The 17,263-nt window shown below is 47.4% G+C and overlaps 2 protein-coding genes across 2 annotated transcripts; both read right to left on the bottom strand.

Annotated features, from left to right (window-relative positions):
• Positions 1 to 413: 413 nt before the first annotated feature.
• On the bottom strand, positions 414 to 10,721 carry LOC135805232 (dehydrogenase/reductase SDR family member 7-like). Its single transcript, XM_065319243.1, has 7 exons — positions 10,327 to 10,721; positions 4,243 to 4,352; positions 2,917 to 3,109; positions 2,571 to 2,737; positions 1,847 to 2,013; positions 1,579 to 1,633; positions 414 to 1,119 (listed from the first exon to the last, which is right to left on the bottom strand). Exons 1-7 carry the CDS (start codon positions 10,592 to 10,594, stop codon positions 1,069 to 1,071), a joined length of 1,011 nt encoding a protein of 336 aa, XP_065175315.1. The 5' UTR covers positions 10,595 to 10,721; the 3' UTR covers positions 414 to 1,068.
• A 603-nt stretch (positions 10,722 to 11,324) lies between these two features.
• On the bottom strand, positions 11,325 to 16,263 carry LOC135805231 (solute carrier family 53 member 1-like). Its single transcript, XM_065319242.1, has 2 exons — positions 14,835 to 16,263; positions 11,325 to 12,360 (listed from the first exon to the last, which is right to left on the bottom strand). Exons 1-2 carry the CDS (start codon positions 15,714 to 15,716, stop codon positions 11,734 to 11,736), a joined length of 1,509 nt encoding a protein of 502 aa, XP_065175314.1. The 5' UTR covers positions 15,717 to 16,263; the 3' UTR covers positions 11,325 to 11,733.
• Positions 16,264 to 17,263: the final 1,000 nt, after the last annotated feature.

Genomic DNA, 17,263 nt, shown 5'->3' on the forward strand with positions numbered 1-17,263 from the left:
AGGTAATATGGCCGGGGGTTATGTACTCTTGGCCACACATGCAGGCAAAATACTCAAAAAGTTTACCCCATCACGCACCTCACACAACCGTCGTAACTGGCTAATCGTGACAGTTTAGCCTGGCTCAACTTTCGCGATGCGATGTGCGATTTGGACCTTCTTTGCAGCAAAGTTGTGCGTTGCTTGTCGATTTGTGAAAGGTGTACCCAGTAGGGCCAAGTAACCAGCTATGCGAATGCCATGGTTATGTACCCCCCCCCCCCCCCCCTCCACACACACATTGAGTTTTGAGGTACATCAGCAATGCAACATTGCAACACTGACTTCTTTTGTGAATCGCTTTGTGAATGGCATTTTCCGAGTTCGCATCGCACCGAGGAGGCATAGATCACATCACAGCGCAAAAACAATGATACAGTGAATTCAGCTATACACTTTCAGAGTAGGAATTCCCGAATCTTCATAGTAGTCTGTAGTTTTCAGTCTTCACTAAAAATTAGTAAAACTTGTAACTTCTCCTTCTGAAGGAAAGGGGCTAGCAGTGTAAAAGCGGCCACGCAATACAAAACAGCAAGCCACAAAGTCCTACCCATCTGCCAGCAGATAAAGAAGACATTCGCATCAATGTTTCTAAAAGATAAAAAAAGATAAAGGGAGAACATGGATAATCAGTAAGTGGCATTCCGATCAACCAACATAGAAAATACTCTGACTAACTAAGGCTGACGATGGAAGAAAGAACGAAATAGAAAAGAAAGAACACGAATCATCGGAGTCTTGGGTTGCTAAAAAATGATTGAAGCTGACATACACAGTCCAACCCAGGGAGCAGTCAAAATTTCTACGGCTATTGCCGAAGTCACCGCTAATTCCCAGCGTCTAATTACCAACGAAAGCGAAGCACCGCTTCCAACAAACATCGGTTACTCGATGTGCAGAAAAGAAGCCACAACAAAAGAAGCCGCTGTAAGGCTAACCTGGTCTTCTAGAGACAGACTAATGGACAGACAGACATGCAAACACAACAGACACACATTGAGACAACCAAGTACAAACTGGTGGGATCATTCATTTCCGGAAGTAACTGAGAGGGTTGGCTGAGATGCCAGCATTGATATCCTATGACAGCAACACAAAAAGAAGCAAACAATTGAGGTGGAACATGCAGCAGCAACAGTAGTTGGCAAAAAACTCAAGTAAAAGTTAAACACGCCCCAAAGGCCAAAACAAAGAGTTCCTATACGGATCACACAAGTTGAATTTGTTTAGATGTTCTGCCTAGACTGCCTGTGGGTGGTTCCGTGTCCTGCTGGCATCTTGCGCCAATCCTACAATGTAGCTGGACTGCCTGTGAGTGGTTCGCTGTTCTGTTCCTATCCTGGCTCAATCCTAGCAGCATGCAGCATACTCTGCCCTGACATATCAGACACACAGCAACTCTTAGAAAGACGTATATACTTTTTGCAGAATAGGCAGACTTCCCGCCGCATTACCTGTGTGCATGCCACCACACTGTGAAGACATGAGCATTTCCAGAGTGCAGCACCCAGTCTGCAAGTACTTGACAAGAAAACCTACCTTCACGCCAGACTTGAATGCCTTGACACGCGCACGGCCAACAATGTTGCCAATCCTGGAGATCAGATCAAGGAAAGAAAAGTGGAACTGGTCATATCAATAGCTTTACCGAATACAAGTACAGGGACAGTGTTAAGACAGCCTGGACTGCCGGCGGGTGGTTCAGTGCCCTGCTGCTGTCTTGGCTCAATCCTAGCAAGTGTGCTCTTGATTGGAGCTGCAGATCTAGAACACAACTCCAAACAAAAGATGCAGGACAACCACTTACTTGGCTGTTGTGCCAGGCAGATATTGGCCAATGTAGGTGAAGAACAGGATAGGATTGCGCGAAATCCAGATCTCGCTGAGCTGATTGGCCAATGCCACGGCAACCAGGTGGGAGCACCGGGCAGTGGATACTTTCTTACGGTCATCTACGTTGTGAGCACCAATCTCCTTGCAAGATAAAAGAATGGAACAGCACGGCAAAGAGACAAAACAATTGGGGCTTTTTTCCAGGCCATAACCTTGGAATGGATTTAGCTTTCACTGCTGTCAAATCTCAAAGCACAGGAAAAGGGGAATTCTTCATACCATAACTAATTGAACTAGCAATGTAACAAAGAATCGATTATTCAAATTTCCTCCATCTCTTGGACCTCAACGAATAATCGATCGGATAAAATCTAGGTCGAAGGTTCGAAAACTCGAACATCTGTGGGCGGGCGAAGTCCGTGCGCTGCATACCGCACGCGCGACTCTAAATCTCTAGACTTGAATGCATAAACTGTGTACTATGTTGCAGACAATGACTAGACTACATGCGGTAGACCATGGTAGATTCTACTCTGACTCGAGCCTGAGCGCCTGTGTTGTGTGTTTGCTACATGTACACTTTTTGTGGAATAGTAGAATAATCGTTCGTTCACTTGAGTGGTATTCGTGGTGGTATTCGTTCGTAAAATTCATGGTTCGTTACATCACTGAATTTAACAGCATGACAGTGCACATACCTCATTCATGGAGCCAGTCGTAGCATTGGCAGAACCTTGCGATACAACCGGTCCCGGGCAGACAAGGGTTACCGCTACGTTGCGATCGACCACCTCCATGCGCATGCTCTTGAAGAAGCCCTGGAGTGCATGCTTGGACATGGCGTAGGATGCAGCAATGGGTGTACCTGCCAACAGGATGAGAAAAACCACGAAGGTCAAGCGTGATGGACGGTCAAAGATGATTGTAAGGAATGGGGCCCAAAGTCTATAAATACAATGTACAGTGCAAGGGCTTGTCAGAAATACGTCTCCACGGTTCTATGTATACCAATAGTCCAATCATACTCATAGTCCCACGACATACCGATGAGGCCGGCGACACTGCTTATGCAGGCCACATGCCCTTGTTCGCGTGCCAGCATGTGTGGCAGGACAGCCTTGGTTAGGGAAATGGTGCCGAGGACATTCAGGTCGAACAAGTGCTTGTCCACAGCAATCTCAGTGGACTCGGCAAGCGCTCGCTGTGATCGCCCAGCATTGTTCACCAGAATATCAATCTAAGCACATAGAAACGACAAGGCCACCGGCACACAGACAGACGGACAGAGACGGGCAGAGTTGCCACGATAACTAAACCAGTAAACACACAAAACTAGTCATATGATGCAAACTTGACAAGGAATAGGAACTTTGTTGGTCGTAAACCTGTAACATATAGGAGGCCTGCGATATCCAAACGAATCGCATAAAATTAATAAGGATCGAAAATAACGGCGTCAGAAGTCAATAAATGATTCAAAAACAACTTCCAGGTCAAGTTTGATCCACTCTGACAGTAGCGAAGCACTCTAGTATAGGCCTCTCGTATTGCATGTCACTACAACTTTTTCAAGTACCAGTACTGAACATTGAACTCTGTTGAGATATCAAGCGGCCACGGGGTGCTGGCCTTGTAGCCGTGAGCACTGCTGGTCCATGTTTTGCAGTGTGTGCGTGAACGTACAGTGCATGTACACGCTAAGGCAGTAAGGGCGCCGGCCCCGGCCCTTATACCGGATTTCAATGTCCACAGCAGTACTAGCAGTGGGTACCGGGCTGCCATGGACAGGTCCAGTCACTACTGGCGCATGTGCCACTCTACTACAGTCCATTCAGAAAAAGATGAGCGCTGGCTCTGGAGAGCTCTCGTGTTTGGCGATTTTGTGGCACACTGCGCAGTGCCGCGCGATTCGAAACTTGAAAAAGGGTCCAAAAAAGGCACCTCAACTGGGGTTCGAACCGCAAATGTACTGTTATGCAAGTGGAGTGAACGGCTTGGATTTTCATGGTTTTTACCCAATTCAGTGCTTTGGGGGCAAAACCTGGCCGAAATCCTATTCTTGTTATGGCTTGCTTTTTGGAGAAATAGACTTCAAAAACACAATTGGAAGAGCATTCCATGGGGATTGCCAAAAAAATTGTGACGAAAACTCAAAATTTGACCGGTTTATGGCCAAAAGCTAGGATATCTTTTTCTGAATGGACTGTATAATGAAGGATACCACTCTGGACATGCATGTATCCTGATACAGCCAGGATACAAGAGGGTCCAAACGTCTACACACTGCCAGGACTCCAGTTTGGCTGTGGCATTGCACTTGCAAGCCCTATCGTACACACACACACAATGTGTAAAAGAGAGACCATTTACCTTGCCAAAGTGATCGAGAACAGACTGGACTGCACCGGCATGGCTGTCGTAGTTCAGTATGTCCAGAGGCAGCACCAACACATCCTCATCCTTGTTACTGGCATTGGCAGCTGCACAAGTAGGATCACAAACCACGTCGGAACGCAAATTTCAACACAGATTAACACGGACAACCAAATCTCCAAGGTCATCCCCAAACAATGGCACTACAGCGTGAGCAGCATGATCATCAATGAATTTATTCGGCTTGACAATATATCTTAGGTGATCTCAACAAGCAAAGTCTGCTAATCAGCTATAAAGGGCCACTGCAATAATAGATCACCTGTCAGCGTAGACTAATCATACCGTGCGCCCAGCCAGGCATCAACATATATAAACAAGAGTACATAACCCCCCAGAGTGTGCAACTCCCACATACCCTGTTGTCCCGACAGAATTTCAAGTTGACGTCATTATTTATGACACAATGCTCCTTGCAGCAGTGATTTACAACATGTGTACGGGTGTCAACGCATCACACGTTTTTCTTTGCAATAATTTGTACAGGATCGATCGGCTTCGGTCAACCACAGGTTCCGGATTCGTCTGATAATCCGTGTACAGTGCGCATTGCATCATCAAAATGACGTCAACTTGAAATTCTGTCGGGACAGCACCCATAGTGGAGTTGCACACTCTGGGGGGTTATGTACTCTTGATATAAATGATCCTGCGTACAAAGACCAGCTGACTACACGTACTTGTGTGAAAGTGAGATGCATTGGCGACACCATCCACAGGTCACTATCACAACACTTATTATTATCTATCCCGTCCGGAATTTATCCGTTTGCATCGTGTATGTCTACCACTTATGGTAGGATGTGGGACCCAGGAAACAAGGCAGCTGTTGGTTTAGTGACATGGTTCAGCCATACTCCTTTACGCTTGGTTAACATAATAGCAATATAGCCCATCAGGGGTGGGAGTAGCAGCCCTGGTGCTTCCCGAAGCTGTGGCATCTGATAGCGACTGTGTGTGTGTGTGTGTGTGTGTGTGTGTGTGTGTGTGTGTGTGTGTGTGTGTGTGTGTGTGTGCGTGCGTGCGGGGTCGGCAAGCTGGTGGCAAGAATAATAGCGGATCGCCTGCAGCTGGTTGGTGAGGAATACCTGCCTGACTCCCAGTGTGGCTTTCGCCGTGGAAGGGGATGTTCAGACATGGTGTTCTCAGTACGCCAGGTTGCCAAGAAATTGCATGAACATTCGTCAAAGGGCTTTGCGTTGTTCATCGACTTGCGCAAAGCATGGGATTCAGTACCTACAGTCTGTTTCAAAAAGATTAGCAATCAAGTTTGGGTCTTAAAAAGTATGAAGATAAGGGAAATCTGGACAACAAAGTACATAAAACGGCTTGTTAGGGCACGGCAAATTGTTCTGTGAAGGTTTCGGAACAATTGGACCTACCGTTAAGGAGTTAGTATTTCGGCCAGGTTTCTGGCCTTTTCCCATGGTTTATAATTTGCCCTGGAAGCCAGTATCGATTTGTTATCAAAACCCACGATTTATCCCTTCCTTTTTGGCCTAGTGGTTATGAATGCTGTCTGCTTACCATGAAGTTGTGAGTTCAAATCCCAACAAATCTTCAAGTCAAACATGTTTTCTTCATTTTTTCATTGTTTTGGTACAAGACAAAGAAGGTAGCTGCGCCAAGCGACTTGTTGTTGGAGCTCGCGTTTCCTGCCGAACTGACTGACACTTGACTGGCTCACGCCATGTGAAGTTGGAACACACACAACACTGAAACCGTGTGAGTGAACACGGAAGTCATTGCGCTGTAGCTACGTGTTGTTGAATAAACCGGCACATCGCGATCGATCGATTTCTGTTTGAGAATTATTTTAGTATTTGAAGATCGCCAATTTATTTGAATTTAGGAGTCAACGCCGTCTTCTATCAGCTTTCACAGGCGTCTGCTTTCTCAAAATGTCGTCGAAGTCACACGGATAACTTTGCCACTTCAAGGCCTTGGGAATGAGTCTGTGTCGATGCCGTTTTCGTCACATCGTGAGAGTAAATTGCATCCGCGCGCGGTAGCTCAAAGAATCTATTTGGTCAAAAAATGGACGCATCCCGCTCGTCAAAATTTACCACACTTTCGACATGTCCTCTCTGACTCCACATCGATGCGAGGAAGAACTCGTTTGTTGTAAACCAGACGAACATGTACGAGTACCAACGTCAGTGAGTTGTCATTTTTCATGCTTTCGCGCGGAATATTTCTTCGAGTTCACAGTGAGTTTTTCCAGGCAGCGCTCGAGCGCTCATACGGTAAGACGGCAAACTCCCCGGGCGATCACCAGGATTGCTAATCTTTTTGAAACTGACTATAGAGCAACCATGTGGAGGGTTCTATCCAGGATCGGCGTGCCGGATAAGCTGATTTCCATCATTCGGTCGTTCCATGAAGGCATGTCTGCATCCATCCGTCTCGGCGCAGATCTGCTGGAACCTTTCCGGGTGGGAAATGACCCACGTCAGGGATGCACTATGGCCCCGATCCTGTTTAACTTATTGATGGGTGCGGTTGTGGAAAAGTGGCATGCTGCCACCGCCAATGATGAGGATATCGGTATCCAGGTGTCACAGTTCCGCAGGGACTGCTTATTTAATACACGCCTCAGAGAGTGTCACAGAGTCACTATAACGGAGTGTCAGTTTGCAGACGATTCGTCGTTGTTTGCCAACACCTACGGCGGTGCTGAAAGGGCCTTGGCCACGTTTCGGGAGGTTGCAGGATCTTCTGGCCTGTCAGTCAATCTGGGAAAAACTAAGTTCAGGCCTATGGGCGTTGGTGTGGTGGCGTCGGATATGTTGCCTTTGGGTGGAACCGTTGAATGCGTGGACAGCTTTCGCTATCTTGGCTGCCAGATCACTCCTGATGCTAGGAGTAACTTTGATGTCTCTCGCAGGATCGCTGCAGCTTCGGGTGCATTTGGCGCCTTGAAGAAGGCTGTGTTTGCGAACTCAGAGTTTCCCATCGATCTCCAGCGTGTTGTCTACAGAGTCACTGTGCTGGCGGTACTCCTGTATGGTGCTGAGAACTGGACACTGAGGCAACGGGATCTCCAGCAGCGTCTGGAGTCGTTCCACCTGCAATCTATACGCATGGTCCTGGGCATCAATTGGGCGTGCCAGATGGACGAGCATGTGTCAACCCTTCAGGTACGGCAGTGGTGGGGAGACATGGAGCAGGTCTCTGACAAGGTCCAGTGCCGCCGTCTCCAATGGCTGGGCCACCTGGCTCGCCAACTGCTCTTTGGTGCCTTGCCGTCCAAACGACCTCCACATGGCGCCCGGAAAAGGTGGAAAGACCCAGTCAAGCATGACTTGGCGGCGGTGTCCATTGGCATGGATGAGTGGCTTGACACAGCAGATGATAGGTCTGAGTGGAAAACCAGGTGTCAGGATGGAGTTCACAGCATGGTATGTTCTCGTGTGAAACCTGCCGTGAAGCCACTCCTGTGTACGGTCTGCACACATCGTTTCAGCCGTCCTCAAGACATCGCTAGACAGAGCTGCATCTCCCGTCGCTCCGTAAAAGCAAAAAAAACAGTAAAACAGCCGTCCACGTCCCGCCGGACTCGCAGTGCCTCATGCCGCGTCCCGAAGCCAGCACTCCTTCAAGTCGTCCCGTTTGGGGACACATAGCCAATCGTGGCAGTGGGCGAAGCAGCGAAAGAACAGGGGCGGATCCAGGGGGGTGCGAAGGGTGCAAATGAACCCGTCAGGATTTTTCAAAAAAAAAAAAAAAAAGTCAGGCCAGGCCCAGGCTCGCTGCGCGGATCCGCGGATGATTTGTGTGCAATCACGTGATCGTTCTGGACACGTGCTCAACTGCTCGTTGTGCACGTCAACGCGCCAGGGCTGCACATTTGGAATAGAACTTTTTTGGAACTAACTGTTACTTTTTCACCGGCAACAAACTCACTTCGAAGTTCTTTACTTTTGACGTTGCATGTTTCAGTTGTCGTGTTAGCTTCTTTCAAATTCTCACTGCTTGTTCCGACTCCGTTTCCGTGCATGCTGAGTGGAGATGTCGGACACAGCTGGTGGACCAGCTGGTGAGACCATGGAGCTTGCTGCTAAGCGTCGTTGTGAGAGCCATCATCCTTTTGACATTGGGCGATTTGCTGGATTGATGGAGAATGCCAGCAATGATGACATCAAGTCGCTCCTAGATAATGTTTGGAAGCCTTCGAACCGCATGGACTGCCCATCGACATCTGGAAGACGTTTTCAGCTCTCGTGGATTGAAACTTATCCGTGGCTGGCGTACTCCAAGGATGTGGATGGTGCGTTCTGCATCTGGTGCGTTATATTTGGCCATAGGTTCCAGGCATTGAGTAAAAACTCTTCCAAACTGGAACAGCTGTATCGTGAACCCTTTCGGAGTTGGGGCAAGGCATCTTCCAAGTTGCAGATGCACAATACCAAGTCCCATGTCCATAAGTTTTCTGCCCTGGAATATGACAATTTCCTTCAGCTCATCGAGAATGTTCGCAAGCCTGTGGAACAGATGATCAGTGCTAATCATACTACTCATCTTGGTGCTATGTGTAATTATGATATTATACAGTAACACACATAACATACTATGTCTTTGGTTTACTACTGCAAAAGAAAATATGTAAGTTTCATCCTCGCACCCCTCAGCTTTGGGGTCTGGATCCGCCCCTGAAGAAGGTGTGTGCGTGTGTGCACACGTATGTGTGTCTACACGAGTGTATCGGTGTATATGTGTGCGCGCGTCCGTGTGTTTGTGCATTCTCGCATCCAAGCTGAAAACTGTAGCACAGAAACCCAGATGTGGATCACTTGGGAGCGACGTTCACCGCCGGCCCGGAATATCCACTGCGCACACCGCACAAGTCAATACAGTACATCATGTACGGGTTCTAAGCTTTTCCATAGTGTAAATTTAGGGCATGCCGACCACTACTAATAATAGGATCAAACTAATTGCTACTTGGTAGGACTAGTTCCTTTCGTTTTCAATGACGATTGTGTTAAGTTCTGGGCAGCATTATTCTTTGGCTAACAAATAAATAGACTTTGTGGTAATGTTCAAGCCCCAAACTACGTCGCACCGTCCTCAACACAATTGTCAACACGACTCAAATTAAAATTAAAGGGGAAGTTAAGGCAAAAATTAAAATTTCACCAGTTGTAGTCTTCGGGGTGCTGAGTCGAATGGTCTTGGTCCGAGAAAGCTGAGACGCTCCCTTCCTACTTGAATCCCAATCGAACTCGCGCACTTCCACCGAAACTGGGTGACTGCGGCCTACTAGATGGGGATTTGTATGCAAAATGTCACTAAAAGCGCCGTTTCGTTCTTATAAAAGCACGGATGACCGCGATTGGCCCATATGTTGTAGTCTTTTGGACGCTGAGTCGACTGGTTTTGGTCCGAAAAGGCTGCGATGCAGCGTTCCTCCTTTATTCCCAATCGAACATGGTTGAACAAGCGGTCACGTGCTCCTGGGTGCCCATATCACCTGGTCACCACGCCAGCAGGCGAGAACTTTCACACCAAGGTTCAACTCGAGTTCAACTCGAGTGACAGGACTGCACCCAAAAAAGGTCAAACAGGCTAGTAAGTTGTACCCTGCAGGCACGGTGACCAGCTGACTGGTGTACGCAGGAGCACGTGACCGCTTGTTCAACCATGTTCGATTGGGAATAAAGGAGGAACGCTGCATCGCAGCCTTTTCGGACCAAAACCAGTCGACTCAGCGTCCAAAAGACTACAACATATGGGCCAATCGCGGTCATCCGTGCTTTTATAAGAACGAAATGGCGCTTTTAGTGACATTTTGCATACAAATCCCCATCTAGTAGGGCGCAGTCACCCAGTTTCGGTGGAAGTGCGCGAGTTCGATTGGGATTCAAGTAGGAAGGGAGCGTCTCAGCTTTCTCGGACCAAGACCATTCGACTCAGCACCCCGAAGACTACAACTGGTGAAATTTTAATTTTTGCCTTAACTTCCCCTTTAAACAAACCAGCAAACAAAAATACTTTCAAACAACTCTAATTATCACCCACCCAAGCATGCCTGCTTTACGCGATTCAGTTCCTTCTCACGTCTTGCAGACAATATCAGTTTGGCTCCATATGTCGCTAGCTCGACAGCCAGACCTTCACCGATACCACTGGAAGCGCCAGTCACCCAGATCACTTGCCCTTTTAGGCTCTGCTTAGTTTTGCCAATTTTGTCAGCAAATTTCGAGTACACCATCAACGTGATATCACAGTCGAATATCTTTAACCAGATAAGGAAAAGGACCAGTCCAATTAGCAAGGAAAACAACATTGTGAAATCACTTCTAAACAGGAAGAACCGACAAGGAGTCTAATTTACTCTATCAAGCAAGAAAAGTGAAGAAGAAGATGGTCCTGTTATACTTGTACGGTGCTGCAAAAAGTCAATGAAATGAAATACAGTCACGATCGTACAACGCTACAACAACAAATAATTTGTAGATCTCCCGTAGAATCAGATGTGCATGATTGTACATGTACAATATGTACGTACATGACGTGTAGCTCGTGTAGCCAAGGATATGTCCCCATGACAGCGAAATTTTGTTTATCGGAGTGTAGATTTCACACCATCAGGCATCATAATCTTCAAAGTAAGTAAGTATTAGTTACAATCACGAGTCCATCAGGGAGTCTTGTTACAATTTATAGTTGGGGTGCTCGGGTACGACTAGCTGGATATGACTGAGCAAGATAAGACTAGAGTACGGTCGTACAGTCATGTTGTTGTAACGAAGGATATCCAGGCCGAAGTCCTTCAAAATAATTGTAATATTTTATTATATTTTATCGTCTCCACCCAAGTTCATGGCACATAATAATACATAGCCAATACAAGAAAGGGAGGGTGAATCCAACCACGGAAAATAACACTAACAAAAGAAGAAAAGGGAGGGAGGTATAATGTACGATACGGGCACTTTCGGTCACTGACCGTCGTACACTTGTAACAAAGGATACTGAGACCGAAGTAGTACATGATGTATGTCACGATAGATATGATACGCTTTCGGCGCCGCAAACAAAGTCAGTTAGATATACTTCAGTCATGTACAACATTTACTACAAATCATGCGGCAAGGTCACATGACAAAGAGCATGCCAACAACCGACCTTCCCCGCAGACCAGAAGACAACGCCGGAATAGTTTCAGAACGAATAAATATCAGACACTGGGATATGGCGGGATCTCAACGGCTCAGGCTATCAAGTTTAGAAATGAAAGCAATACGACAGTTTGAAACATACAAGTAATTTGGGGAAACTCATAATTATTTAATTTAAAAACAGCATGCCAGGAGATGAGACTAAGTATAAAAACAGCGGATACAACCTAAAACAACCAGCACGTCTATAAATCAAGGTATGCAGTCATCCCGTGTTACATATTGACCGCAGCGGCATGGCCACTCAAGAAAAGGCACCCTCAGTCGAATCGCCACCGGACTCATCCGACTTATAGATTGACTCGTGCTCCGGGCAGTTCACACCAGCGACAGTCTCATAGTTCTCGTATGAACTACTCAGGTCCTCGTAATGACGCACTTGCTCATGCTCCACACGGAAGAAATTCCACATGAAGCGCCGGAGCACCTCTCCGACGGCAAGCAGCAGTAAAAGCCGGTCTGAACCGAACCAAATGGACACGCTCAGCGACATCTTGAGTGTCCATGCAAAGCGCAAAACTGCATCCAGAGCTATGGCAGTGTAGTACAGCCACCTGCGACGGTAAAGCAGGCATGACCTCAGTCCAGGGTTGGTGTTCTGGTGACGGAACAGTCCCCAGTCCATGATCACATCCCACGAGAACACGTAGATGGCGTGAATCAGTGCAAAGCACAACCAGACGTAGAACACCGTCGTCGAGTAATAGTTCTTCTGCAGCTCTTGCTTTTCCGCCACAAACGATGCAGCCACAACCATGGGCAGAATAGAGAAATACTTTCCGGCGTTGATCAGGTTCGACACGTTCCGCGTATCATAGTAGACTCGACAGCATTGGGCAAAACGAAACCACGACGGTAAGATGTTGAGTGCCTGCAGCCGTCAAGGAATAGAGCAGGCATTCCAAGACAGCAGGGTGGGTCAAGGTACAGCAATGAAGAACCCGAGAGTGGCAGGTTTTGGTCGTACAAGCCCACACACCGGGTCAGCACTACAATAGTGAATACTGTAAATATACAAATTTTCGGCAGCTATTAAATTTCGGCTATATTCGGCACCGACCCAAAACGCCTAAATTAAAACGCCGATGAAATTTTTCACAGCATCTGTCGCACTATACCATGCCCTCTACCCCACGCCGAAAATAAATCGCCGCCGAAATGTCAAAAATCGTGAAGTGCCGAAATTTTGCAGCGCCGAAATTTTGTATATTTACAGTACACAGGCTACAGTAAAACTCCCCAGATCCGGGCAGGTTGGGACCGAGCCCTGGCGTAACTCAGAACTTACATACTCAGTTCATGCATGCAAGTAAAGATGTTATGCCAATCAATAGGCCTGTTTTGGGGGCGGTTTTTTGTTGAAAACTGAAAAGCCATGTTTTTATGAAATAGACTCACTCGGCTCAGAATAGTGCAAGTAAGTTTCGAGCCTACAACTGGAACATTGTATTTCATTCTATATCCCGCTGGCACTTGAATCCTGTATTAGAGATGGTGCGTGAGACACAGCCCAGTAGGGACACTGACTGGCTTCTGGACCATCAGGACTGCATGTACGGTACGCAGGGGCGTCGGAAGGTATTTTAGTGTGCTACGGTCAGCGATCTGACTGAAGTGCAATTTACTTGTGGGGGAGAGGTTGCTGAGCCAAAATTTTGGAAATTTAGAGCCCAGATCAGTGTATTTTATTGATTCACGGGGCATCTGGGGCGAAAAGTGGTACGGTCAATACCGTAGTGACCGTACCGTGTCCGACGCCCCTCAGTGGTACGTATACATTCCCACCACCGACTCATACCACACTGTACTGTACTGTACATGTACCAAGCATGTAGGAATTCACCTGCACGTGTACATACACATGACTTAAAAAAAACGCCGTGATATGTACATGTATTTTAAACAGTTACATACCCGAGAAGTTTTCATCCAAAAGCCGACACCTTTTCCAAACACCCGACATTGATCCATTTTTCTCGAGTTGTATAAAGGGAACATTCACAGAGTGCAGAAACCCTCAAGAGTGTGCACTCCACTGAATCTGGTCTGTGTCTGCGATAGCAGAACAGTACATCAAGTGACAGACCCGTACACATTACGGGTCGTATTTGCACCTTGCAGTGCATGATATCGCCTACAGGGTTATACATAGCCCTGCTTTGGCTGCAACTCCCTTGCCTAGTTAGGTGCAGTGGTCATCACTTTGCACAACAGGGACTCAGGGAGTAGTAAAATACCAGTACTTTACTACTCCCTGCTTTCCACTATCTACAAGCGCAATCTATTGAACATGCCATGTGATGTAAAACTCCGCCTGCGCAGCACTGGATATATGTTATACAAGCAGTTGCACACTCTTACCTTGGGATGATCTACTCTTGGTAACATGAATCATGTATTTAATATTCACTAGGGGTGATCCGGGCACCCGTTTGTTTAGCTGCTGATCCGTTAGCAAACGAGTACCTGTTAGTCGTGTACGACGGTACGGCATTATTAGCTGGCGTGTACAGTCGTACAGTTCGATGTACAGTTTGAATGTGTTGTTGCTGGTTTGATCCAGCTACATATGAAAAATTGGACTGTTTTGCATGTAGGATAGTAAGTGCGCATGCTGCGCTCGTCGCGATGTAGTGCACTTGCTGTGAATTGCATGACTTCGCATGTCCTCCGGGCACGGAATGCGGAAAGCTATTGTATAGTAACTGTTACTATTGGCTGCTAAAGGGGTACCCGATAACCCACCCGTTAAGCCAGGTACCCGTTGGTAACCTTAAAGGGTAACCGTTTCACCCCTACTATTCACCCATGCTACCAAGAGTAGATAAGCAAGAGTGTGCAACTCGCGGATGGGTTGGCCCACGGCGGAATTTTTTGTTGACGTAATATTTTCTACGACGCACGCGCTGCGAGTCTTTTGGAAAGTTTTGCCTCGTGCACTTGGCCGGTCTTTACATTACAAGGCCTGTGCCCAGCACGTGCTCTCACACTGCTCTGCGGCAAAATGCGTGTTTTCTGGAAAAAAAAGTGACGCCAACAAAAAATTCCGCCGCGGGCAGGGGTATCTGCAGATTGCGCAGAATAGATCCGGAGTGGCACACTCTTGTTCATCTACTCTTGATACTCCTAATGCCATACAGTTACACACTTTGGGACTTTTATTGAATCCGAAAAGGCTCTCTTTCGGATCGGTTTTTGGACGCAGGGTGAATTTTCGGACAGTGTCCAATAAATCGGACGATTTGGTCGCACTGCCATTGTCCTGTCCATGCCTTCAGAAATCAATGCTCTCACTACCAGGCTCTTGTGACTGCACATGCATTCCATGAATCGTATATTCCGTACCTGTCGTATTCCAATCGTGGGACTCATGCAGATGCCATGGTTATCCAGATAACTTCCCAGCCATTGAACCTTGACAATCACGCAAGTTGTGTACTCAAAGTCAAGCAGTACTAGCGGCAAGCTGGTCAGCTGATCAGCTATCCAGGTGTCCACGAATCGAACGGGATAGAGCGGGGCAGCTATCATGCACCACAGCCGGTAGCACATCCATCGACGGCTTTGATGATAGAGAACAGGAGCTGGTAGCACTAAGCAGAGCACGATCACAAGCCATAGAGAGAACGGCGCGTGTCGGCTGACGGAAACAGGGCCGCGTAGCTCCCACACATAGACAACGATCAGAACAGAGATGATCCACAGGCTGGAGAATACACATGCTAGCTTGCTGAACGACGTGGTGGCGCTTTCGTCGGGCTCTTCATCGTCACGATCAGCGACCGATTCTGCGGGTTGCGACGTACAGCAAACTGACGGTACTTGATCAAGGCTCAGTATGCGTGCATAGTCAATGCGTGTTTTTCGCCACACATACATATTGCCAATGATCAGGAAGAGCATCAGAAGGAGAAGAAACGTTCCGCGCAGCATCCGCAGCTCAATGTACAATGTATTCGTGTTGCTGCCTGCGCCCAATAGGACGAGTGCACCGGAAACGAACGCCGCTGCAGCGGACACGACAGGCCATTCCGGTCGCCGCAGGCCGTACTCGTTTTGCTTGCTGATGGATCTCCGAAGTGCGGAGCGTTGTGCGCCGTGCTCCTCGTGGTACTGCTCGAGAGAAGACGGCATGTGGCGACGCACACTGCTGGTTAAATCATTGTCATTCTCAGACGTGCACATATAGCTATGGTTCAAACCACTGTGACCAGACCTATTCATCATCCTGCCGTGGACTACCGTGGACTAGATATTCTCCAGACAAACACTGAACAGCATGCAGTCGCATCACCTTTCCAATGATCACTTTATTACTTCCCAACTTCGGGCAGCCTGTCGCTTCGAGTAGTCGCCCCTAGATCGAGAGGCAGACAATGATATTCACGACCACATGGTTTGGCTGTCAACAGTGTCACATGTATTTCCAATACCCTATGGAACGTCATTCACGTCATAATGGACCCACACCGGCTGCAGCCTAGTCCACTGGATACGCTTATTTTGCAGACAACAAACAACTGCCGAAATAGCTGAAGGGATCAAACTGACTTCCACCAACGGCAACCGCTAGCGCTGGCTAAAACTAGTAAAAGCGAAGTACAATCAATAATAATTATGCAATAGTCTTTCATTCAGCGAAAATGCCTGGAGTAACAGTTACGAGTCGGATGACTAGCGTCGACTACACACCGACTGTACACAGGCCATAGCCAAGGCAAGGGAGCGCTGGAGCCCTACGCATAGTGACATAACGAGAGAGCTTGGAAGCTCAGGGCCCTACGCTATGCTTTTTTGCCTAGCTCATCGTATATGTTATAAGAACTGATGGAAATGTTTTTTTTCCGTTGATTGGCCACATCATTGTATTGCAAAAAATCAGTTTGAATATTATGAGTTAGGCAAAAGTATTTGCAGAATTAATTGCAGATTGTCATTTCTTTAGTATCATCTGGTTTGCTCCTTCTTCTCTTTTTATCTCCTTATAGTACTGTAAATCAACAAATTTTGGCCGATGAGAAACTTTGGCCGATGAGAAACGAAACTTTTCGCCGTCATTAAACTTTGGCCGATTGGACTTTTCAAAAAGAAATCGATCGTTACTTTTGCTCTCACATGCATCCATTGCTCAATCATGCATCATTTGCCTCTGTGACAAACTTTGGCCTGCGATTTACTTTGGCCGGTTGGTACCAAGCGGCGAAATCAGCGAAATTAAATCGCTAGCGAAAATTAGTTGATTTTAATACAGTAATCGGATTTTCTGGCCTTTTTGTAGTAATACATGTACATTGACCTGTTGAGCCAATGACGACGCCGAATGCATGGTTGCCTGTGGAGAACATTACATAACTTTACAGTCTCCTAAAAAACGTATCCTGTCCGACGGCAAAAGAGGCTGCAGATTTAATTTTTCTGCGCGTCGACGGGATGTCTGTCCTAACGTTTCCTGGGACCGGCGCTGACTCTGCCGATCACGGGCGTTCTGGACTCGACGGGTTGTCTGTCCTGACAATTCCGGGGACCGGCTTAGACTCTGCCGATCATGGGCGTTCTGGACTCGACGGGATGTCTGTCCTGACGTTGCCTGGGACCGGTGCGGACTCTGCCGATCACGGGCGTTCTGGAGTCGACGGGATCTCTCTTCCGACGTTTCCTGTGACCGGCGCTGAATCGCTCGTTCATGCTTATTTTGGAGACGACGGGATCTCCCTTCCAAAGTATGTTTATGCTGACGCATCCTATCACCTATTCGGCGTCTATTCTAATTTAAT

Source organism: Sycon ciliatum, chromosome 1 (assembly GCF_964019385.1).
Source record: "Sycon ciliatum chromosome 1, ocSycCili1.1, whole genome shotgun sequence".
NCBI classification, from domain to species: Eukaryota; Metazoa; Porifera; class Calcarea; order Leucosolenida; family Sycettidae; genus Sycon; species Sycon ciliatum.